General features: G+C 43.8%; 1 protein-coding gene across 2 annotated transcripts; it reads right to left on the bottom strand.

Annotated features, from left to right (window-relative positions):
- Positions 1 to 40: 40 nt before the first annotated feature.
- LOC123640365 (small cell adhesion glycoprotein) lies at positions 41 to 20,279 on the bottom strand. 2 transcript variants are annotated; one of them, XM_045554895.1, is made up of 5 exons: positions 19,929 to 20,234; positions 19,437 to 19,575; positions 18,391 to 18,462; positions 2,246 to 2,323; positions 41 to 1,542 (listed from the first exon to the last, which is right to left on the bottom strand). In XM_045554895.1, the coding sequence occupies exons 1-5, from the start codon at positions 19,980 to 19,982 to the stop codon at positions 1,364 to 1,366; spliced, it is 522 nt and encodes a 173-aa protein (XP_045410851.1). In that variant the 5' UTR covers positions 19,983 to 20,234; the 3' UTR covers positions 41 to 1,363. The 2 variants fall into 2 exon arrangements, with proteins under 2 accessions (XP_045410851.1, XP_045410852.1); XM_045554896.1 differs by lacking the exons at positions 41 to 1,542; positions 2,246 to 2,323 and adding an exon at positions 3,138 to 4,105 and having other exon boundaries at positions 19,929 to 20,279.
- Between the last annotated feature and the right edge of the window lie 2,716 nt (positions 20,280 to 22,995).

Raw genomic sequence — 22,995 nt, 5'->3', positions numbered from 1 at the left:
CCCCGTATCACAAAAAAATAAAAACCACCACCAACAAAAATGTAATGATTGATTCTCCTAATTTGCTTTAAAGTTTGGCTTGAGGAAAATGTTTTAGTATAGCAATTTGTATACATTCAGGATGACCTTCAGTTTCTCCAAAGTTCTCTGTGGAGAAATACTGAAAATTCCTAGTATCTAGGCTACTTAGATTGATTCAACTCTTGGAGCTTACTTTGGGTGGGTTTGAGCTTTGACAATGGAGGCAATACATTAAAAACTCAAAGGAAATCTAGTTTAATTCCAAAGTAAATACCTGAGAAGCTAATGAATTATACCAAACATGGTGTCTTCTAAACACATGTCATTTTGAGACTAAGTTAAATCCAAGAAACTTCTTGGCTTGATTCTGAGGACACCTGGTAGGTAGTAGGTGGTAGGTAGATTTTTCCTGGTTCCCTCTGTGTATACATAGAATGGGTTCTGGGAAATTCTGGTCCTTGCCAGGATAGAGGCTATACCGACTCATCTCCCAGGGTGTGTTTCTGATGATGCTCCTCTGAGACAAGCTTCCCTGGACCGTCTTTATCTCAAACCTCTGAGATAGTTCTGGGAACTTCTGGAACTTTCCTAGGGTTTTTATGGCTTAGAAGAGAACATGTGCAGGAGGGTCAGGAGAGGGGGAAAAAAAAGAGAACATGTGCAAAGGAGTTACATGAGCAAAAGAAAACGAAAAAAAAAAAAAAGCTTAAGCAAGGATAAAGGTAGTTCTTGCACATGACAATCTGATTTTTGCATCAGTGAAAAATTTTAATTTGAATAAAAATCACATAAGTATAAGGTTGTTGGGAACTATGGAAAGGAAGGGCTCAGATTGAGGGATGTAGGTAGCACACTTATCAGGAGGTAAGATCTCCATAGTCTACCCCTCCTGGCCTGGCCTTTTACTATGGTATCCAGTACCTGGGATGAACTCTGGACAGTATCTCCACTGGGGCTATCACTAGGTGACCAGGTAGAGGACAGAGTGGAGCAGCCAGTGACCCTAACTCTCTTTTCTATCCCTTTGACTTGTGAAAAAAGTTAAGATGACTGGGCACGTACTCAAATGTCCCCTGGTAGAGCTCTGCCTTGTTGGCCAGTTACAAACACCAGCTCTATTGTAAAGGCCCGTTTAAAGACATCATAAGCAGCTTTCTTCCATGTCCCTGGTCCCTGGAGTCAGTGATGTTGGCATTTGGGACTGTGTCCTGGAAGGAGCTTGGATTTGCCTACATCAATCACTGCTTCTCACTGGCTTCAGAGAAAACTTTCACCTAATAAATTAAGCAGTCAATGTGTTAGCACTGGAGCTAGGAATAAGCTCCTTGGGGCCCAGGAATCGTCAGATGAAATATTCCTCCTTCTCTGTGCCCTTGGCTGAATCATTCTCCATCTGGAGGATGGCACAGGGCTCGCCTTCTGCAGATTCATAGGTGACGTAGCTGCCTTTGTTCTTGTACAGGTAAAAGAAGATCAAGATCACAACTGAGAGCAGGGTGAGGAAGACCACGGTGATAACAACTTGAAAAGGAGAGGGAAAATGTAGAGATGTTTCAGGATGGGGGATGCCTCAGTAATTCACTGAATCACCAGAATTAGATGATTTCTTACTCTTCTCATAGGATCCTCCCACTTCAGTTAACTAGTGTCCACTCCCATCCAAATCCATGTCACCCCACCAAGCCCAATGCCACGGTACAGAATAGCTGCAGTCTCTTGGTGCCTAAGCTAAGGACACAATGCTTTTGATTTCTGACAAAACCGAACTCCCTCCCAAACCAGTTCCTGATGATTATGATAGAAACAGGAAGGAGAGAAACAGGAAATAGCTTACTCCAACAGGAAGGGTTTTTTAAACACATATATCCTCCTCCCTACCCACGTACTTGAGTGTAGTGTCCATATACATAGCTGTTTGTGGCCACTCCTAACCTATCATTTACTGGCAGTGCCTCTGACATAAGCCTCTGAGTCTTTTGTAGCCGTGTGTGTGTGTGTGTGTGTGTGTGTGAGAGAGAGAGAGAGAGAGAGAGAGAGAGAGAGAGAGAGAGAGAGAGAAACAGAGACAGCCTACATGTCAGAGTGAACCCATTAATGGATTTGGTCCCCAATGTTCTGGTGCTTTTCCTGCATGGGAAAAATCTTAGTACATCAGGCTGTCTCTGGAGAGAGGTAGCCCCTGATCTCAGAAGGTCCCCTGGCTTTGGCTCAGAGCCTTTGTTACCTGCAATGAGTGCTGTGCTGGCTCCAGCTTCTGGGGACAGGGGCTCAGTGGCCTGAAGAATTGGAGTAGTCATCAGTTCTGGAAAATTTAGAAAAGTATAAAAAGAAATGGGGTGAATTCTTTTGTTTGAAAGCATATGTTTGTCCTTCAAATTTTACCACTCCACCTTCTTCCCTATTCAAAAGTTTACCATTCAATGCCTATAATAAGTCAGAATAGAAAAACCTGGAGAATAGAGAAAATAAACTACTACCCAAACACAACTGACATTTTGATGGCTTTTTCCTTGCCTAATATAGTATTTAAGAATATGGGCTTTAGGCCAGTTGCCATGGCTCACGCCTGTAATCCCAATACTTTGGGAGGCCAAGGTGGGTGGATCACTTGAGTCCAGGAGTTCAAGCCCACCCTGGACAATATAGTGAGACCCCATCTCTACAAAAAATAAAAACATTAGCTGGGCATGGTGGCGTGCACCTGTAGTCAGCTACTTGGGAGGCTGAGGCAGGAAGATCTCTTGAGCCCAGGAGTTCTAGGCTGCAATGAGCTATAATAACACCACTGCACTCCAGCCTGGGTAACAGAATGAGACCCTGTCTCTAAAAAAGTAAAAACGAGTATGGGCTTTAGAGCCTGACTGACTGGGTTTCAAATCCCAACTCTGTCCTTTACTAGCTATGTGACCTCAGGAAAATTACTTAACCCGTCTGTGTCAGTTATCTTACTTGCAAGATGGAGGTAACAGTACCTACTTTACAGGGTTGTTGTGACATGTAGCAAGTAACTCAGTAAGGATAAACCTTTATGAGGAATGCATATTTTTACATAAATGTACATAAACTCATCATTTGATTTCTATACATATACATATGTATATGCACACATATATTTATGTTATACAGCACATGCATTTTCTTCAGTGTTCTTACAAGCTCTTTGTAAACATTATTTTAAAATAATGAAAAAATGTTCCTCTCCTATTGAAACCCTTCTCTACACTTCCAGGACAGGCCCTGCCATTTGAAATGTTCTGAAACAGGTCTCTCCTACCCTAAAATATCTCCTGCACCCCCTCCTGCTATGGGCCTGTTTATCCTTCAGAGCCTGGGTCATTACCCAGGGTGAGAACATTACAAAATTAGTGGTCTCTAGAAGTCCTGTTAAGTGTTCACACAGAAAGTCAGGAAGGCCTTTAATTCTTTCCTAATTAGCATTTTAATGTAGAGGTTTGAAAAGGTAATAATTAAGTAGAGGTCACTGCAGGACAGAGGTGCCCTGGGGAAAACAAGCTGGCTGACCCTGGAGTGACCCACAGGCAGCATCTCCACGTACAGCAGCACAGACTGACCCCTCCTCTCTGCCCAGCCATGTGCCAGACACACTGGGGACAGAATGGTGAGCAAACAGACTTGGAGGCGCTTACCCTCCACCACACCCCACAATTCACACAGGTAGGAACTGTAGCAAATGTGACACAGGAAACACCCAGGCACTTAGGACAGTATGTGGCAGAGCGGCCCGATCTAGTCTTCCAGCCAGGAGCTACCTCCCAAGGAAGGGATATCCGAGCTGGGAGCCAAAGCAGGAGTAGGAGTTTATTGGGTGACAGGGGTGGGGCACATTCTAGGCAGAGATGATAAGAGCCTGGGTCAAAGCTCCGGGACAGGAGGACTTAAAGGCCAGTGTGGCCAGCACAGGGTGAGTATGATTCCCATCTAGTCCCTGGCACGTTCAGATTTCCATCCAGGACAAGTAACATTAACTCATCAGCAGTGGTCTGGAGAGTCTGAGCCAAGAGCGGCCAATGGTGTTGAGGGGCTTTTCCACACAGGCCAAGGGGAGCCCAATGACGTCCTGGACCTATGACAGAGAAAGCAGAGGTGGGCTGCCTAGAGCACTTCCCCCTCCCAGGGCCAGCCCAAACCCTTCTCTACTCATGTCCACTCTTTCTTGAGGAACGGTAGTATACTAAGCCACTTTGTGGCCTTGGGCAAATGGTTATATATCTTGATTCAGTCATCCATCCTCATCTGCTACCCATGGGGACTACCTTAACCAACTTTGCAGGTCTATTGTGAAGATTAAAGGAGAGAACATGTCAGCATCATATAGTAGCTACTACATAAGTATTATTTAATGTGACTTTGTATATATCCTTAGTGATTCAAAGGGAAAGCTGCTCTGAGCTCTGTCTACCCTCCCCAACAGCACCCCCCTCCGGAAAAACTGTCTTCCATGAAACCAGTCCCTAGTGCCAAAAAGGTTGGGGACCACTGATTTAAGGTCAATTAATCAACAATTTACTTTGCACCTACCACGTACCAGAGGCACTGTCATAGATGCTGGGAACACACCCCAGTGAGGTGAGCCAGGGACCTGACTACAGAGCTGAATTTTACTGAGTATACAGAGAACAGATACATTCGAGTCCCTGGAAAGAGAAACTGGGAGGGAAGATGGTTCCTAGCTGGGAAATTCTGCAAATGATCCCAATTATAACAGCTGCCATTTACTAAGTCTCTGCTTTGTGCTAGCTGTTTTATATACACCATAATCAATCTTTATAACACCAATCACTTCAAAGTAGGTGTTTTTGTTTGCTGATATGGACCCCAAGGCTTAAGGAGAGTTAAGTGACACGCCTCAAATTACACATGAAGTAACAGTGGATGGGCCAGGCATGGTGGCTCACACCTGTAATCTTAGCACTCTGGGAGGCAGAAGAGGGAGAATTGCTCGAGGTCAGGTGTTTGAGATCAGCCTGAGCAAGGGCGAGGCCCTGTCTCTACTGAAAATAGAAAAAATTAGCCGGGCATGGTGGCGCATGCCTGTAGTCCCAGCTACTCAGGAGGCTGAGGCAGTAGGATCGCTTGAGCCCAGGAGTTTGAGGCTGCAGTGAACTAGGCTGATGCCATGGCACTCACTCTAGCCCGGGCAACAGAGTGAGATTGTGTCTCAAAAACAAAACAAAACAAAAAACAGTGAATGGAGCTAAGATCTGAATCCAGGAGTACCCACTCCAAAGCCCAAGCAAGGTATTTATACTAAACCTTCCCGACACTGTTCTTTTCTTTTCTTTTTCAATAGGGAAAAATAAAGAGAGGTAATAATAAAAGATAATATAATATCCCATTGTGTATATGTACCACAATTTCTTTATCCATCCATTCCATTATCCATTGATAGACACTTAAGATGATTCCGTATCTTGGCTATTGTGAATAGTGCTGCAGTAAATGTGGGAGTGCAATTATTTTTTCAATTTACTGAATTCCCCCCCTTCGGATATAATAAAGGTAATAATAAAGATAACTATGAGGCAGCACAATAAGCTTTCCAAAAAGTTCAAGGGTTTAAAAGATATGGATAAAAGTAAAAGAAAAACCAGATGGTCACAATCAAATACTGCCGATTGTGCTACAGGGAGTGCTCCACTAACGTGAACTCTCTAATAGGCGACAGGCAAACGGGAATAACGTCAGGGTAATGGGCAAGGCATATGTTTTCACATGCAGATTCCTTAGCTTTGTTTTTTTTTTTTTTTTTTTTGAGACAGAGTCTCACTCTGTTGCCCAGGCTAGAGTGCCGTGGCGTCAGCCTAGCTCACAGCAACCTCAAGCTCCTGGGCTTAAGCGATCCTCCTGCCTCAGCCTCCCGAGTAGCTGGGACTAGAGGCAAGGGCCACCATGCCCGGCTAATTTTTTCTATATATATTTTAGTTGGCCAGATAATTTCTTTCTATTTTTAGTAGAGACAGGGTCTCGCTCTTGCTCAGGCTGGTCTCGAACTCCTGACCTCGAGAGATCCACCCGCCTCGGCCTCCCAGAGTGCTAGGATTACAGGCGTCAGCCACCGCGCCCGGCCTGATTCCCTAGCTTTGAGGTTTAACATGATGAGATGCAAGCTTTCCCACAACTACAGAACATTTTAACAGATAGGAAGACCTTAAGAAGAAAAAAATTCAACAGAATGCCTTCCTTGAATGCAGTTATTGGTTGGGACCACTTACATTAAGCCATCTGGTGAGGCAGTAGGTGCAGATAAATAACGTACGAATAAGTTCACCTCCACATTAAAACAATGGATTAATGAAGTAGGCAAGCCCTATATCAGATTTTTATTTTTGATGAAATGGTTGCTATTAGAAGAGAAGGCTCTCTGGAACCTACATCTAAAAAAAGGAAACAGACACCCCAGAGTATAGGCTGCAAAGGACTGAGTGGAATTCAAGGTTCAAATGCTAGTGGAGATTTAACTCTGCCAATATTTTTATTGGGGTTTTTATTATATTTGTTAGGGCTCTGGTTACAGAGTTCCATAAGTTTTGAGTAGTCTGCCCCAATCCTGTTTTTCATGTAAGCCCTCTTATTTTCATAACATGATTTCAAAATGTGAATCTTTTTAAAAATGCACATAAAGTTTTATAGCAGAAATGCCCATATTAGAGGCTATCAGAGACCTAGAAGGATAGTGTCAGGAAGCTCTATGTAACTCCAGGGGCAAACAAATTTGAAGGGCAATTTAAAAAGCATTATATCAGGAGCAAGAAGAATGGGAAAGCGAGGCTTGCTATTTGAGCCTGGATACATCAGGTTGGAGGTAACACAGAAAGCAGAATTTCCCCCAGGCCTTTCTGCCTTCTATCCCAGAGAATGATTTTTACACTGAGGGGCAGTAGGAGCCTTAGGGACTTAGGGAAGTGAGCTCAAGAAAAACAAAGAAACCCAGAAACACCAGGCTAATCTAAAAGGGATCCAGGTAAAGACAACCAAGGGCATCAAAAGAACTTGTAAATGGGATTTCTGTAGCTGATGTAGGAGCTTCTGAGAAAGAAAGGGGCCAGGAACCTGAATGGCCACGGAAAGAAGGTGGGTTCTGTAAACAACTGGCGAGCTTGGTGTGGTTCCCCAGCAAAAGTCAAGAACAAGTTATTAAGGCCTGCTTTGGGAGCCTTGAAACAGCAAGTGTTAGGAGTCAGAATGGGATGACTAAGAGCAGACTGAGTCAGACAAGCTGCACAGCCTTCTTAGACTGAGACTCCAGGTTCACAGACAGGGAAATTAAAAAGTTAATTCAATCAAAAAGACAGGCAATAATGAATGCTGGTGAGGATGTGGAGAAGGGGACCCTTGTACACTGTTGGTGGGAATATAAATCAGTGCAAGCACTACGGAGAATGGTATGGAGGTTCCTCAAAAAACTAAAAGTAAAACCACTGTGTGATCCAGCAATCCCACTGCTGGGTATATATCCGAAGGGGGGCGGGGAATTCAGTATATTGAAAAAATATCTGCACTCCCATATTTATTGCAGCACTATTCACAATAGCCAAGATACAGAATCATCCTAAGTGTCCATCAACAGATGGATGGATAAAGAAATTGTGGTACATATACACAACGGAATATCATATAGCCACAAAAAAGAATGAAATCCTGCCATTGGCAACAACATGGATGGAATGGGAGAACATTATGTTAAGTGAAATAAGCCAAGCACAGAAAGACAAATCTTGCATGTTTTCACTCATATGTGGGAGCTAAATATTAAAAACAATTGATTGCATGGAGATAGAAAGTAGAATGAGTAGTGGTCAAGGGAGATAAAGTGGGGATGGTCAATGGGTACAAAAATATAGTTAGATAGTTAAAGAGATGAGCAATATTTGATAGCACAACAAAGTAACCATAATCAACAATAAGTTAGGGTATACTTCAAAATAACTAAAAGAGTGGAATTGGAATGTTCCTAACCCAAAGAAATGTTAAATGCCTGAGGGGATGGATACCCCAATTACCCTGATTTGATTAATTCACATTGTATGCCTGTATCAAAACTTCATGTGTACCCTATGAAGATATACAACTATTATCTACCCATAATAATAAAAAAAAATTTAATTCAACAAGTACTTACTAAGGGTGTACTCTGTGCCAGGCTGTGGGCATAGATCAGAAGAACACAGGTGAAAACTCCTACCTCTACATTTCCTCCAAAGATTAAACAGAATCGCCATGTGATCCAGCAATCCCATTTCTGGGTAGACATCCAAAAGAAACGAGTGGACCCAACTAATATTTGTATACCAATGTTCACAGCAACATTACACAATACCTAAAACATGAAACAACCCAAATGTCCATCAATCATCAATAGATGAACGGATAAACAAAATGTGGTACATACATACAATGGAATATTTTTCAGCCTTAAAAAAAGGAGAAGGAATTCTGACACATGCATGCTACAACATGGATGAACCTTGAGGACACTATGCCAGGTGAAATAAGCCAGATACAAAAGGACAAATACTGCATGAGTCCACCTATATGAGGTACTTAGAGTAGCCACATTCACAGAGATAGAAAGTGGAATGGAGGTCGTCAGGGGTAGGGACAAGGGGAACATGGGGAGTTGATGTTCAGTGGGTACAGAGTTTCAGTTTGAGATGAGGAAATGTTCTGGAGATGGACAGTGGTGATGGTGAATGTACAACAATGTGAAGGTACTTAATGCTGCTGCCCTGTACATTTAAAAATGATCAGAATGGCATATTTTATGTTATGTATAATTTTACCACAATAAAAAAACCCTCTCTCTTTATACAACTTACATTCTTAGAGGGGGAAGACAGACAATAATAAAGTAAATACATAAAAGATAAGCTATATTAGCTGTTGATTAGCACCATGTAGAAAAACAAGCAGGAAAGGGATAGGGACCTGGGACGTGGATGGAAGTTGCGATTTTACATGAGGTTGTCAGGGAAAGCTTTACTGATGAGGCGACTTCAGTAAAGACCTCAAGAAGGAGAGGGAGGCAGCCATGCAAAGACCTCAGAGGAGAACATTCCAGGCAGAGGCAGCGGCAAGTTCCAGGTAGGGCTATCCATAGTATTGCAAAGCACCTGGGGCCGGCGCAAGCTTGGCATGTTAAATGAGCAGCTCAGAGGCCATTTGGAGTGAGCAAAGGAGAGAGTAGGAGGAAATGAAGTCAGGGAGGCTTTTGTGGGCCAAGAAAAGGACTTCAGCTTTTTCAGGGAGTGGGAAGGGAAGCTTTTTACAGGTTTTTGAGCAGAGACTATTCAGATTTATATTTTAAAGCATTGCTTCTCAAACTTTGTTGGGCACAGGTCCCCTAGGATCTTGTTAAAATGCAGATTCTGATTCAGTAGGTCTGAGGTGGGGCCTGAAATTCTAGAGACCACACTTTGAAACTCTGAGCCCACCGTGTTGTGAGGAAGCCGAGTCTAAGCCCACCAGAGGATGAGAGGCCACACGGAGGGAAACCAAGCACCCCAGGCTCAGCTGGCAGCCAGCGTTAACTGGCAGACCTGTGAGGGAGGGCATTTTGCCCTTGTAGCCCAGTGGGCCTTCCAGAAGATTGCAGCTGCATGAATGAACACAGGTGAAGCCACCAGAGGAATGCCCAGCCAACTGGCAGAATTGTTAAAAAACAAACTGGTGTTGCTTTAAGCCACTAAGTTTTGGGATGGTTTGTTACGCGGCAATACCTAATTGAAACAGATTGATTTTAAAGGATCCCTCTGACTGCAGGGTGGACAATAGGCTGTGGGAAGGTGGGGACAGGGCTATAAGCCGAGTGTACCCTGCACAAGGGCACAACTGCACCCACCAAAGGGGGCGCTCTTTCCTAATTTGCATGAACACATGGATTGGGTCTAGCAGCAGCCCAGCGAGAAAGCAGTGGGAGTTTGGACAGACTCTGAAGCAAGGACTGACAAGGTTGGATGTGGGGTGGAGCCAAGGATGAAGGCATGGTGTTACCTGAGAGGAGGAGGCCTGCGAGAGGAACAGATTTGGAAGAAACAAGATTGCTTATTAGATTTTAGTCAAGACTAGAATTCGGGGAAGAGATCTGGACTGGAGATAAAAAAACATCATCAGCATATTGAAGACCACCCTGGGCAAGATCACCAGGGGAATAAGTGCAGATAAAAAGGGCCCAGGACTGAGCCCAAGGAGACTGAGGACCATTGTGTTTTACCATGTAGAGGTCATGAATGACCTTTATAAGAGAAGTTTTGGTGAAGTGCTGAATATAAACCCATAATTTAGAGTAGGTTCAAGAAAGAAATGGAAGGAGAGGGACTGGAAGCAGGATATAAATAAATTCTTTAAAAAATTTTTTCTGTAAAGGTGAGCAGAGAAATGAGGCTGTGACTGGAGGGGGAAGAAAGTTCAAGTTGTTTGTTTTGCTTTTCAGGATAGGAGAAATACCAGCATGTTTATGTACAAAGAGGAATGACTCAGATGAGAAGGAACAATCGATGATGCGTGAGAGGGGACAGTGGCTGCAACCATGTCCTCGAAGGGATGGGATCTGTTGCACAACAGAGGGCTCGGCTGCAGACTGAAGTGGAGAGAGTTCATCCCTTGTAATGGGAAGAAAAGCAGAGTACATGGGCACAGACGTAGGTAGCAGGTTATATGGTGGGGGTAGGAGCCTTGGCGGTTCTCTTTTGAGAACTTTAATTTGCTCAGGAAAATAGGATGCAAGATCATAGTTAAAAGTGAGGATGGGGAGGGAATGTAAGGAGAGTTGAAGGTGCTGCATGAGTAGACAGGCATCACAAAGCATATGATAAGACTGTTTATAATATCCTTGTGGACGAGGTGGAGAAATACAGTCTGGCTTTAAGCACTCAGTGGGGCAGTAACAGGCTGTCAAGGAATGGAGCGATGCCAGTCTAAAGAGAAGTTCTTCCACTAGGATTTGACCCTAGTTGTTTTTGAATTGGTAATTGTTGTGTCAAACTATGCCTGGGCCAAAATAAGGCCTTTATGTAATTCAAAATAAAAATATTAAATCATAAAACAAGTAAAAGAAAGTCCAATAAAATAATTTTTCCCTTAGGGTAATGACTCCTGCTTTATTATTTTGTAATATACTGACTATCAAACTCTTTGCAAGATCTTCTGTTTCGGTGTTCTGCTTTATTGGTGCCTTCCACATGGGCTTAGCATGGCTCTGCCCTTTGGGTAAATGCAAACCCCTGCAGACCTACTGGAGGGTCTGACAAATTTGTTAAAGACTTCGAAGCTAGAGGGGCAACTAGGAAGTTGATAAAGAGAGACAGATTTCAAATGACTTAAGACTTGGGCCAAATTGAACAAGATGAGAATTTAACAAATTCCTTGCTCTGAGGTTCAGGAAATTAACTACTCACAAATAAAGGATGGTAAAGCCGTGGCTTAGCAGCAACATATATAAAAGACTTACAGGGGGATGCCTAGGAAACCACCGACACCAGAAGGATGGACTCCACAACAGCAGCAGGAGTTACAGCTAGGTTGTGGAATTCTGAACGATTTTTATTTTCTTCCATATGCTTTCCTTTGTATTTCAAATTTCTTACAGCGATAATTACTTTTGTAATCATAAAAAATTTAAAGTTGCTATTATTTTAGCTACCAGCAATATAAATATGGTCTCTAATAATGGAGACGATGGTGCAGCTCAACTTTGCGCCACTCCCAGATGGCTGAGTTTGTCTGGGTGTCACAATTTTGAGGTCAGCAGGCAAACCACATTAGATAAAGAAAGCTTACAAAAAAGAAAGCCTACAGAAAAAACTTAAGGAGAGCCTAGAACTTAAATTTTGTCTTCCAGTATGCCAAGGGGTGACCTGTACAAGAGGACTAAGGGCAGAAACTGGAGGGAGAAGACAAATGTCTCCCCAAAAGAAGGAAGAGCAAAACTGGACAAATGGTTCATGACATACTGGAGAGAGATTTCTAGCACAGAACGGGTAGTTGAACTAGCTGATTGTCAGGACCCTTCTCAGCCTTCACTTTGGAATTTTTATAAATTGAAAGTGTTCTATTAGAATTCTCTTCAAAAATCGAATTTTTAAACTGGTGAAATCCCAATAAAGTCTGTAGTTCGGTTAATAGTTTTGTACAGTGTTAAATTCTTGGTTTTCCCAAAGGTACATGGTCATGTTAGAAGTTGATATTAGAGGAAACTAGCTAAAAAGTATACGGGAACTCTACTATTTGCAACTTTTTTATAAATCTAAAATTACTCAAAAAAAATGTTTATTTAGAAAAGTCTTTTTTGTTTTTGAGATGTTGCCCAGGCTGGTCTAGAACTCCTGGGCTCAAGTGATCCTCCTGCTTCAGCCTCCCAAGTAGCTGGGACTACAGGCATATGCCATTGCAGCAGCAGAAAAAATCAAATTTTTGAATTCCATTCTACACAAAAGAGTTTTTCTCAGACTAAAGGTCACAGAGTGTACTTAGAGTACTTAGTGTACTTAGAGTACCCACATTCACAGAGATAGAAAGTGGAATGGAGGTTGTTAGGGGTAGGGGCAAGGGGAACATGGGGAGTTGATGTTCAGTGGGTACAGAGTTTCAGTTTGGGATGAGGAAATGTTCTGGAGATGGACAGTGGTGATGGTGAATGTACAATGTGAAAGTACTTAATGCTGCTGGTCTGTACACTTAAAAATGGTCAGAATGGCATATTTTATATTATGTATAATTTTATCACAATAAAAAACCCCTCTGTCTTTATACAACTTACATTCTTAGAGGGGGAAGACAGACAATAAATACATAAAAGATATACTATATTAGCTGTTGATTAGCACCATGGAGAAAAACAGACAGGAAAGGGACAGGAGCTGGGACGTGGATGGAAGTTGTAGTTTTACATGAGGTTGTCAGGGAAAGCTTTACTGATGAGGCGACTTCAGTAAAGAACTAAAGCAGAGGGAGGCAGCCATGCAAAGACCTCAGAGGAGAACATTCCAGGCAGAGGGAACTCTAAGCTAAGGGTTGAAGTATCAGAACCATAACTGACATTTGTGATTTGCAGTTTATAAGACATCCATTATTTTATCTCTACCCGAAGAATGTGATGTAGGCAGTGTTGGTGTTATCACAGCCCCAGGTAGCAGAGCCAGGTTTCAAATCTGTCTCCTGATTCCGAGGTTCTTTCCACCAAACAGTACAAACTCCACAAGTTCTGAAAACACCCCTGTTTTGCCTCCAGCTAACATTTCATTTACATGTCCACTGGGTTGAGTTCCCTGAGTTTTATGGTAGAATTGAAAGGGTGTTCACTGTGGCACTGTTTGCAAGAGTGATTCATACCTGAATGTCTACTGGGAGAGGAAACATGAAATAAACTATAGGTCATCCATTCTGGAATCACTATACAGGTTAAAAAGAATGTGGTAGATCTGTAATATTACTGAGACAGGATATATGGTTAGATGAAAAAAGTAAATTGCCAGGAGGTGTATATAATATGATTACATCTTTATAAAAATAAATGAAAACTATAAACATGCACGTATATGTCTGTATATACATAGAAAAGGTCTAGAAGGCTATGTCCTGAGGAGCGTGTATTACCTTTTAAATGAAAAAATAAACAACAACAAAGTCAACTAAGTTCAGGAAGCCTGGCATGAGAAGGGGGAAAATGGCTTACAGCCCCCCCCCACTCCTGTCCCTACCCCATTTCTTTCCTATCTCCTTGTCCAAACAAAGGAATAATAACGCTACCATTGACCTTCCCTTCTCAGATTTGGAAACACTGTAGCACCATTTTTACTGGAGGTGGAATGCCAGGGCAGAGGACCGCATGATTTAAGGCTCCACCCAAATCCTAAACAACAGCAAATGACCTTCAAGATCTATTCTGCTCATTCTCCTTTTTTTGTTAACCCAGATACTGGCTGGTTTCTTTGTGGCCCTTGTTCCCAGGTTGAGCTAAATCTCTTATCACCGAGGCATCAGATCCTTTGCCACCCAAGTCTGCCAACCTACTTATTTACTCTCGACCTGCCCAAATGGGGCGGCTCCCCTAATTCTCCTTCTGTGGGAACCCACCCTGGAACTCTGCCCCGTCTCTCCCACCTTTCCTTTCACTTGCACTGGCCAGTGGGTGGAGTGAGACTTTGGAAGCAGTATACAATGACCAAAGGAACACAGGCTTTGCAATAAATCAGACTGGGCACAAAATCCTGCCTCTGCATGACACAGCTGCATGACCTTGGGACATTTTCTTGACCTCTGAAAATTTCTTAACTTCTCTGAACTCAGTGTTTGCTTTCTGTAAAATGAGAATAAAATCTGTTTTGTGGTGAGGAATAAGTGCAATGAAAAATGCTAAGTGTCTAATACAGGGTGAGGACAAGCCAGGAGGTAGCTAGAGTGATTATTCAGTGGCAAGGGATGAGCTTTAGCTGGTGGGGGTGGGCAGAGCCCACAAGACACAGTTCCACTCTGCCCGGCTTCCAACGGGGTTGACTTATGCACTATGCACAGCCACAGTGTCTATGGTCCACAGTACTTCTAAGGGCCCATGAAAATATTTTTAACAATTTTCGTTTTAATGATTTTCATTTCTTTTAGAAAAAAATAAAACTTTTAGGTCAAAGAAATATTAATATTATTATATCACTCAGTTAATTATAAATATTAACTATATTATTATATTAATATTTTCACATTCTTCCCTACACTGATGCAGTTATAAAATACTATTTTTTATGTATATATATTTTTGGCTGGGTGTAGTGGCTCCATGCCTGTCAACCCAGCACTTTGGGAGGCCAAGGCAGGAGAATTGCTTGAGGCCAGGAGTTTGAGACCAGCCTGGACAACAAAGCAAGACCCCAGCCCTACAAAAAATTTTTTAAAAAATTAGCCAGGTGTGGTGGCACACACCTGTAGTCCCAGCTACTTGGGAGGCTGAGGCAGGAGGATCACTTCAGCCCAGGAGTTTGAGGCTACGGTGAGCTATGATTGCACCACTGCACTCCAGCCTGGGTGACAGAGCAATACCCTGTCTCAAAAACAAAAATAATTTTATGGAGGAGGAGCCCACAAAGACAAATGTGCCAACAGTCCAAAAAAGTCATAATGTGGCCCTCATTTTCAACATCCCTGAGGATATCTGCTTTAGGAAACCTTTATAGACTTGGGAAGAGGGATGTGAGGGGGGCATAGGTGGGAAAGGTGGGGGAAAAGAAGTGCAAGACAGGGTGGAAGTGAAGGGCTGACCCTAGTGATCCCATCCTTCAAAGTATATGCTCTCTCCCTGTCTGCGATTTCTATTCTTTTCTCCATTCCTGTCTCTGAACTTACATTTGCTTGTCCCCCAGCAGGTAGGGGACTGTATAATATGTCCTATGATACCACTTTACTCATGTCACTTTATTCACTGGGTCAAAAATATAAATATACAACTCAACAATAACAACAACAAAAGAATCCAAATAAAATATGAGTCAAGACTTGAATAGACATTTCTCCAAAGATGTACAGATGGCCAATAAGCACACGAAAAGATGTTCAACATAAGTAATCATTAAGGAAATGCAAATCAAAACCACAGTGAGATACCACCTCACACCCATTAAGATGGCTACTGGTAAAAAAACAGAAAGTAAAAAGTATTGGCAAGAATGTGGAGAAACAGGAAGATTTATGCATTGCTAGTGGGAATGAAAAACAGTGCAGCCACCGTGGGAAACAGCATTGTAGTTCCTCAAAAATATTAAACTTAGAATTACCACATGATGCAGCAATTTCCACTTCTGAGTATGTATCCAAAAGAACCGAAAGCAGAGACTCAAACAGATGTTTGTACACCCATGTTCATAGCAGCATTATTTACAATAGCCAAAAGGTGGAAGCAATCAAATGTCCATCAACAGATAAATGGATAAACAAAATGTAGTAATTACATACAATGGAAAATTATTCAGCGTTTAAAAGGAAAGAAATTCTGACATATGCTATAATATGGATAAACCTGGAGGACATGATGTCACGTGCAATAAGCCAGACACAAAAGGACAAATTATTGTATGATTTCACTTATACAGCGTACCTAGAGCAGTAAAATTCATTGAGGCAGAAGGTAGAATGGCGGTTGCCAGGGGTTGAGGGAGGGGGGAATGGGAGTTAGTGATTAACAGATGTGAAGTTTCAGTTTGGGAAGATGAAAAAGTGCTGGAGATGGATGGTGGTGATGGTTGCACGACCATGTGAATGTACTTAATACAGTCATCCCCCCTTATCTGTGCTTTTTCTTTCCAAGGTTTCAGTACTCTCAGTCAACCACAATTCAAAAATATTAAATAGACAATTCTAGAAATAAAAAATTCATAAGTTTTAACTTGTATGCCATTCTGAGTAGTATGATGAAATCTTACTCTGTCCTGCCCAGGAAATGAATCATCCCTTTGTCATGCATATCCATGCTGTAGATGCTACCTGCCCACTGGTCACTTAGTAGCTGGATGTCACAGGATCACAGTGTTTGTGTTCAAGTAACTCTTCTTTTATTTAATAATGGCCCAACACAAAAAAGTAGTACTGCTGGCAATTTGGACATGTCACAGAGAAGCAGTAAAGTGCTTCCTTTAGGTGAAAAGGTGAAAGTTCTCCACTTAATAAGGAAAGAAAAAAAAATATATGCTGAGGGTTCTAAGATCTACAGTACAATAAGCTATTCTGAGAGGGAGAGAGAGGGACCACATTCACATAACTTTTATTAAAGTATGTTGCTGTAATTGTTCTATTTTATTATTAGTTATTATAGATCTCTTGCTGTGCCTAATTTATAAATTAGACTTTATCATAGGTATATATATGTAGGAAAAAACAGTATATATAGGGTTCAGTACTATCTGCGGTTTCAGATATCCACTGGAGGTCTTGGAATATATCCCCTGTGGGTAAGGGGGGACTACTATACCACTGAACTGTACACCAAAGAATGGTTAAAATGGTAACACTTGTATTATATATATTTTACCATGAATTTTAAAAAAGAAGAAAAAAAAAAAAAAGAATGTAAATAGTTCCCCTTTGCCCAGGTCCTAACCCCTGATGGCTTTTTCCCTATGGGCAGGATTGTTCTGGAGGGCAGAGGTCCTCTGCCCTCTCCTCCTGAACGTCCTCCAGGGCAAATCCGGTTTCTGTAGCTTCACACATGGGAAAGGTATTCTACCTTCATCTAGCATACCTGCTGCCCCCTCTATGCCTGTGCAAACCTCATCCATCCTTCAAGGGAAAAGCCCAGGTCCCCTCCCTACTCATGAAGCCTTTGGTGACCACTCTAGACTTCTGCCCATTTCTCCCTTTTCTTATCTCTTCTCACCAGACAATTAAAAGTCTGCATTGTGTGCATCACCAGTCACAGAGGACACTGTCTTAGACTTCCACTGGGGTTGTCAGTCACCTGTTTCCACATCAGTAAAAGCTAGGAACGTCTGTCCTAATGACAAATGAGGCCATGTGTATGAAAATATAGGTACACAGACCAACCAAGGATTTGTTCCTCCCTCCCTCTATCTAGTACATGCTGAAAACAATCAATAAACATCTGACAGTTTGTCCAGGCCATCCTGGTTATGAACGGAGAGGCAGGAATCCATTCTCAGTGTGATGAGCAGCAGAGGTCTCCTTAGCGTACCTCCAGGCAACAGTGGGGTTTTAGTGCTGGGCCTCTATCATCAGAGAGGTCGAATTAGACTAGCAAAATCCCTTTCCAGGGAAACATGCATTTCTAACAAGCACCCAATAATAATAACCAATGTCATTGAATGCTTACTAGATACTAGACACTATTACGGGAGTTTTATGTGGGTTGTCGCATTTAATCCGCACAAACAGCCTCATAAGATAGGTACTACTTTCCTATTTTACAAATGAAACTGGAGCTCAAACTTAGAAATACTGTCTTTAGCATGTTTTATAAAAATTTTTATTTCCCTGTTATCTTTGAAAGATTACTTTTCCATGTTTAATTATGCGGGTTGCTGCCAAACTCTGCCATAGCTATAAATTATTAGAGGGGTGAATGTAAAGCCCTTCCTTTAGGTTTATAAAATTAGTTTATAAACCAAGGTCACAAAGCTTTAAGCGGTAGTGCCAGGAACTGGCCCAGGTCCACCAGACTTCAGATGAAAACTGTACTACAGTGCACGCTCTAGTTGTCTCCTGTGTCCTGCCAGGACCTTTTCCTGTGAGGCAGGCAGAGAGAGGTGGGAGAGTCTTCCCCTCTGGGCTGAGGCCTTAAGGAATTCCAGGATTGATGGGGTACGGGATGTTGAACAATTCTCTTCCATTCGAATTAGGAAAGGCTTCACCTACCTTCTGGAGGAGGTGTGGCTAGGAGGCTGCTCATTGCTGCCAGTGGTTGAAGACCTCGAGGAAGGGGCAGATCTGTAGGAAGAAGTGCAAAGGCAGGAAAGAAATGGGTGGGCCCCTGGGGCTGGAGACGCCTGTAAATCCCAAGGAAGCCTTTGTTGCCAGGTTTTCCGAGTCCCTTCCCCATTTCCTCTTCTGGTTTCCCTGAGTATCTCCCCAGCCTCCAGGTACCAACGTCTCTCCCCAAGCGCAGATATGAGACCGCATGCATTTGCAGTGCATTACCTTTGAACGCCCTACCCCGAGATCCTTTCACGGGGCTACCACATTTACCTAGGCGATCTCTCAAGGCCTGAGAAGGTCAGGCAAAGGTATGCAATTCAGCAGTGGACCCAGTTTCACCAAAGCGCGATAACAGGTACCCTGGGATTTCACGGCCCAGACTGTGGTGGAGCCATCCACCAGGTGTCAGGAGAGGGCCAGGAAGGTCAGGACCCGCGTCCGGGGTCCGGAGCTGGGGTGTGGACAACCGGGTAGCCAGGCAGAGAAACTGAAGGTGAGGCCCCTCGGTCGCCTTTTGGCCTGTCTCCGGGGTTGGCCAACCCGCTCCCAGTCCTCGCTTCGTCGTCTGGTGCGCCATGGGCGAACAGCCTACCGAACCCCACTGGCCGGCCCAACCTCACGGCCTCAGCCGGTGACTCGGGCGCCCGGGGGCCGCACGACACCTCTGCGGACGTCGGGGATCACGCCCGGTGGACGGGGCGGGCTGGCCCCTCGCCCCGCGGCCCGGCCCCCGGCCCCCACTCGGAGCCCTCCTGCGTTACCCGCACGAGTAGCTCCGCGCGCTGTCTGGAGCCGGCGCGCGCCAGGCGGAGCGTCCCGGGACGCCGCGTTCGGAGCAGCTGCAACCCGCGGCTCCAGCGGAACGCGGAGCTCCGGCCGCTCTCGGTTTCAGTGCCCGCAGTGGCTGAGGTGGCTGCCGCGTGTGTGGGCGACTGGGCTCTCCTGGCGCTCCCGCCCTCCTCAGGTCCCCTCCTCCGCATGCTCACCTTTCCAGTTGGACGGGCTGCCGGGGAAGGGCCGGCGCCACTCCGCGCGTGCTTTTGAAGTCGACCGGGGCGGGAACCGCGGAGATAGCGCGGAGGCCTGGACAGGCCGACCCAGAGAGACCGACCGCGGGACCCCGAGCTGGAGGAAGCCGCGGAGAGACGCGCAGAGTTAGCTGCAAAGGCCAGCCGGAGTGGGGGTGGGGGACAGGCCGACTGGGTGGGACAGGAAAAGAGGAGGGAAACCGCCCTCTGCAGGTTCCCTCTGCCCGCTGGGCCGCCTCTGCTGCCCGGGGAGGAAAGGCTGCCTTCCCTTCTGCGATTGTCACTTTACTTTCCATCCGGAGCCACTTCCTCCCTCGCTCCCGGGGCACCAAAGGATGAGATCTGAACAGCGGGGTAACTGGAATCCGTCCCATTTCCCCGGAGTTGACGTTATTTGTATTTTCAGTAAATGCGAGAAGTTACATTTATTTGCGTTTGTATATCACTTACACAAAGAGGTCTGTGTCCCGAAGCTTGGAAGGGCAGCTCACTTAGTAGGTACATCTACTAAGGGAGGTGAGCTGGGGTGAGAAACCAGGCGCCGCCCGCATCTTCCTCGTTCGTCCACATTCATCTGAGGCAGCGGAGCGGAGCGGTTAGGAGTGTGTGGACTTTGGATTCAAACAGCCCCAGCTCCTCCGCTGCTTGTTAGCTGTGTGGGCAAATTACTTAACATCTCTGAAACCTGTTTCCTCATCCCTAGAATGGGGGACTGAAAGTGATAATGCCTGTAAAGCCATTTTGTAGCACAGGATAAGCACCGCAATTTAAATATTAATCAGTGTCATACTTTAGCTACCTCTTGACTCACTTCTTTGTGAGGAAGTTCCCAAATTAATGAGAGGAACTCGATGACTAAGAGGATGTGATAGTATATAATACAGACTCTGAAGTCAGCTCTGCTGTGTGATCTTGGACAAAGTACTTCTGTTTCATTTCTCTTACGTGGCGTGGGGCAACACCAGTCTCATAGAGTTACTATGGGGATGGAGTGAGTTAACACATACTTACTGTAAAGCATTAGAACCCGACCTGGCACATGTTAGTAGCTATTGTTATCCTGGCTTCCCATTTAGGGTTGCAATTCTTGTATAATTCTGCCTTCTGTGCCAGTGAAACAGACTTCTGTGCTTGCTTCTTATTCTTGTGAGTTCTGTAGTTTGGGAATCAATATTTATATAGATCCAGAGAAAGACAGGTATCATCAGATTGTGCATGTTCATCAGGGGAATAAAGACTAAAAGAGAAAGTCTCAGAAGAGAGAGGCATAAAAACCAAAGCCATAAATAAAGCAAGGGTAGTTGCTTTTGTTTCTAAAGTTGGTAAAAAACAAAAACAAAAAAACCTAGAGAAGAAAAAACCAGAAAGTTGGTGAAATTGATTTTATTGAAATATATCGTGTGAGAAATATGTATGTGTGTGGAAAACTGCCAATCCAACAAAGGCAAAGAAAGTGACATGCAAGGAAGATGTATGTAAGTTAGTACGAGAAAGGTCAGCCTGGCCAGTCTTCAGATAAGAGAATATCCAAAAGAAAAGGAAATTCAAATCTTAAGAGCTTAAGATTTAATCTTAAATCTTAATGCCAAAGGACAGTTGTTTGCATTTACTTACTCTAGCTGACCAGTTGACCATGAATTCCTGGAAAGGTTGAGATCTTGTATCTGGGTCTGTCTGCCTCACTGCATATTCTATTATGTGTTGAAGATTGTTAGAACCACAAACTCAGAGGCCATTTGGCCCAACTGACTCTCTACTGATTTGCTGACACTTTCACAATTTTATTTGATGGTTGTTAATAGTCTCTCATAAGCATCTTTTTCCTTTTTAAAATGTAACCTTGGCTGGGTGTGGTGGCTCACGCCTGTAATCCTAGCACTCTGGGAGGCCGAGGCAGGTGGATTGCTCGAGGTCAGGAGTTCGAGACCAGCCTCAGCAAGAGCGAGACCCTGTCTCTACTAAAAATAGAAAGAAATTATCTGGCCAACTAAAAATATATATAGAAAAAATTAGCCGGGCATGGTGGTGCATGCTTGTAGTCCCAGCTACTCGGGAGGCTGAGGCAGGAGGATGGCTTGAGCCCAGGAGTTTGAGGTTGCTGTGAGCTAGGCTGACGCCACGGCACTCACTCTAGCCCGGGCAACAAAGCGAGACTCTGTCTCAAAAAAAAAAAAAAAAAAAAGTAACCTTAAAAAGGTTTGTTAATACACGATTTTTTTTTCCTGTAGGTATATACTTCATTTTTAAATATTTTAAAAATTTTATTTATTTTTTTAGATAGGGTCTCACTCTGTCACCCAGGCTGGAGTGCAGTGGAATGATCATAGCTCATTGCAGCCTTGAACTCTTGGGCTAAAGTGACATGATCCTCCTGCCTCAGCCTAAGGACTCCAGGCACTCGCCGCCATGCTCAGCCTCATACTTCATTTTAAAAGTATAAACATTCAGAAAAATAGGATCCCATATGCCCATGCTCAGCATCCAATTTGGCGTAAAATAAAGACTACTGTAAGCAGTGTGCATAGTATGTTCTTTGGTGTATCCTATTTATCCTGGATATGTCATGTTTCTAGAGTTCTCTGTCTTACCCAGTCTTTCAGTATGGTCCTTCAAATTGCTGGAGGGCAGGGACTGGGTGAAGCTCTTGTAATTAATTCTATGTATATATGTACAAATGCATACAGATAGATGATGAAGCCTCATGTGATGGTGAATCACCAGTGTTCTCCAAGGATTAAATGCTAAACCTCAGAAACTGGAGCAGCCATCTTTTCTCAACAAACCCCCAGGGGCCTCAGGACAGAGGACAAGAGATATTCATCTCTACCCAATTTTACTAGCATTCAGCCCCATCTTGTGCTGCTGCCGGGATAGCAGTCTTCTAAGCCCCAGCCTTTCTACCATTTTGTAAATCAAGGTAAACGATTTTTTTCCCAAATGGTACTATCACCCTAGATAAGCACGCTAGCCCTTTCCCCTGCCTCCTTAGAGCCTTCTGTAGGGTCTTATGCAAACAACAATGTGCCAACCTCACAATTTAGTAAAATTTTCCACTTCAGTTGTACCTCAATCACAGCAGTTACTGCTGCTCTCCCTCACCAGACCGTAAGTCCCAAGAGGTTTTCTCTGGCACACCCCAAATATGAGGGTCAGGGAAAGCCCTGGATAGGAAAAACCTGAACCGTTTTGCAGATGAACATGGGAGGGGCATTCCAAGCAGATCATGAAGGGCCTTGTACAGCTAGAAGCCTGTATTCCCAGCGCTTTCCCTGTAGCACCTCCCAGCAGTGGTTATGCCAAGGGAGTGGAATGCTTTCTAGGAAAAACATTAAAAGGGAGAGGCAGTGAGGCAGTAGGTGTTTTATAATTTGAAAAGCCACCCTCTCCTCAAGGGGGGAATGCAACCTCCTCCCCATTACTGCCGTACACAGTAGAGATCCTTTGAAGGTTACGCTTTTTAAAGAAGAGTATCAGGTAGATTTGAGAAAAAAAAAATGACTCCCAAATATAAACATGT

This window comes from Lemur catta, chromosome 6, assembly GCF_020740605.2.
Source record: "Lemur catta isolate mLemCat1 chromosome 6, mLemCat1.pri, whole genome shotgun sequence".
Classification (NCBI taxonomy): Eukaryota; Metazoa; Chordata; class Mammalia; order Primates; family Lemuridae; genus Lemur; species Lemur catta.
This window is presented reverse-complemented; position numbering and strand designations above follow the sequence as displayed.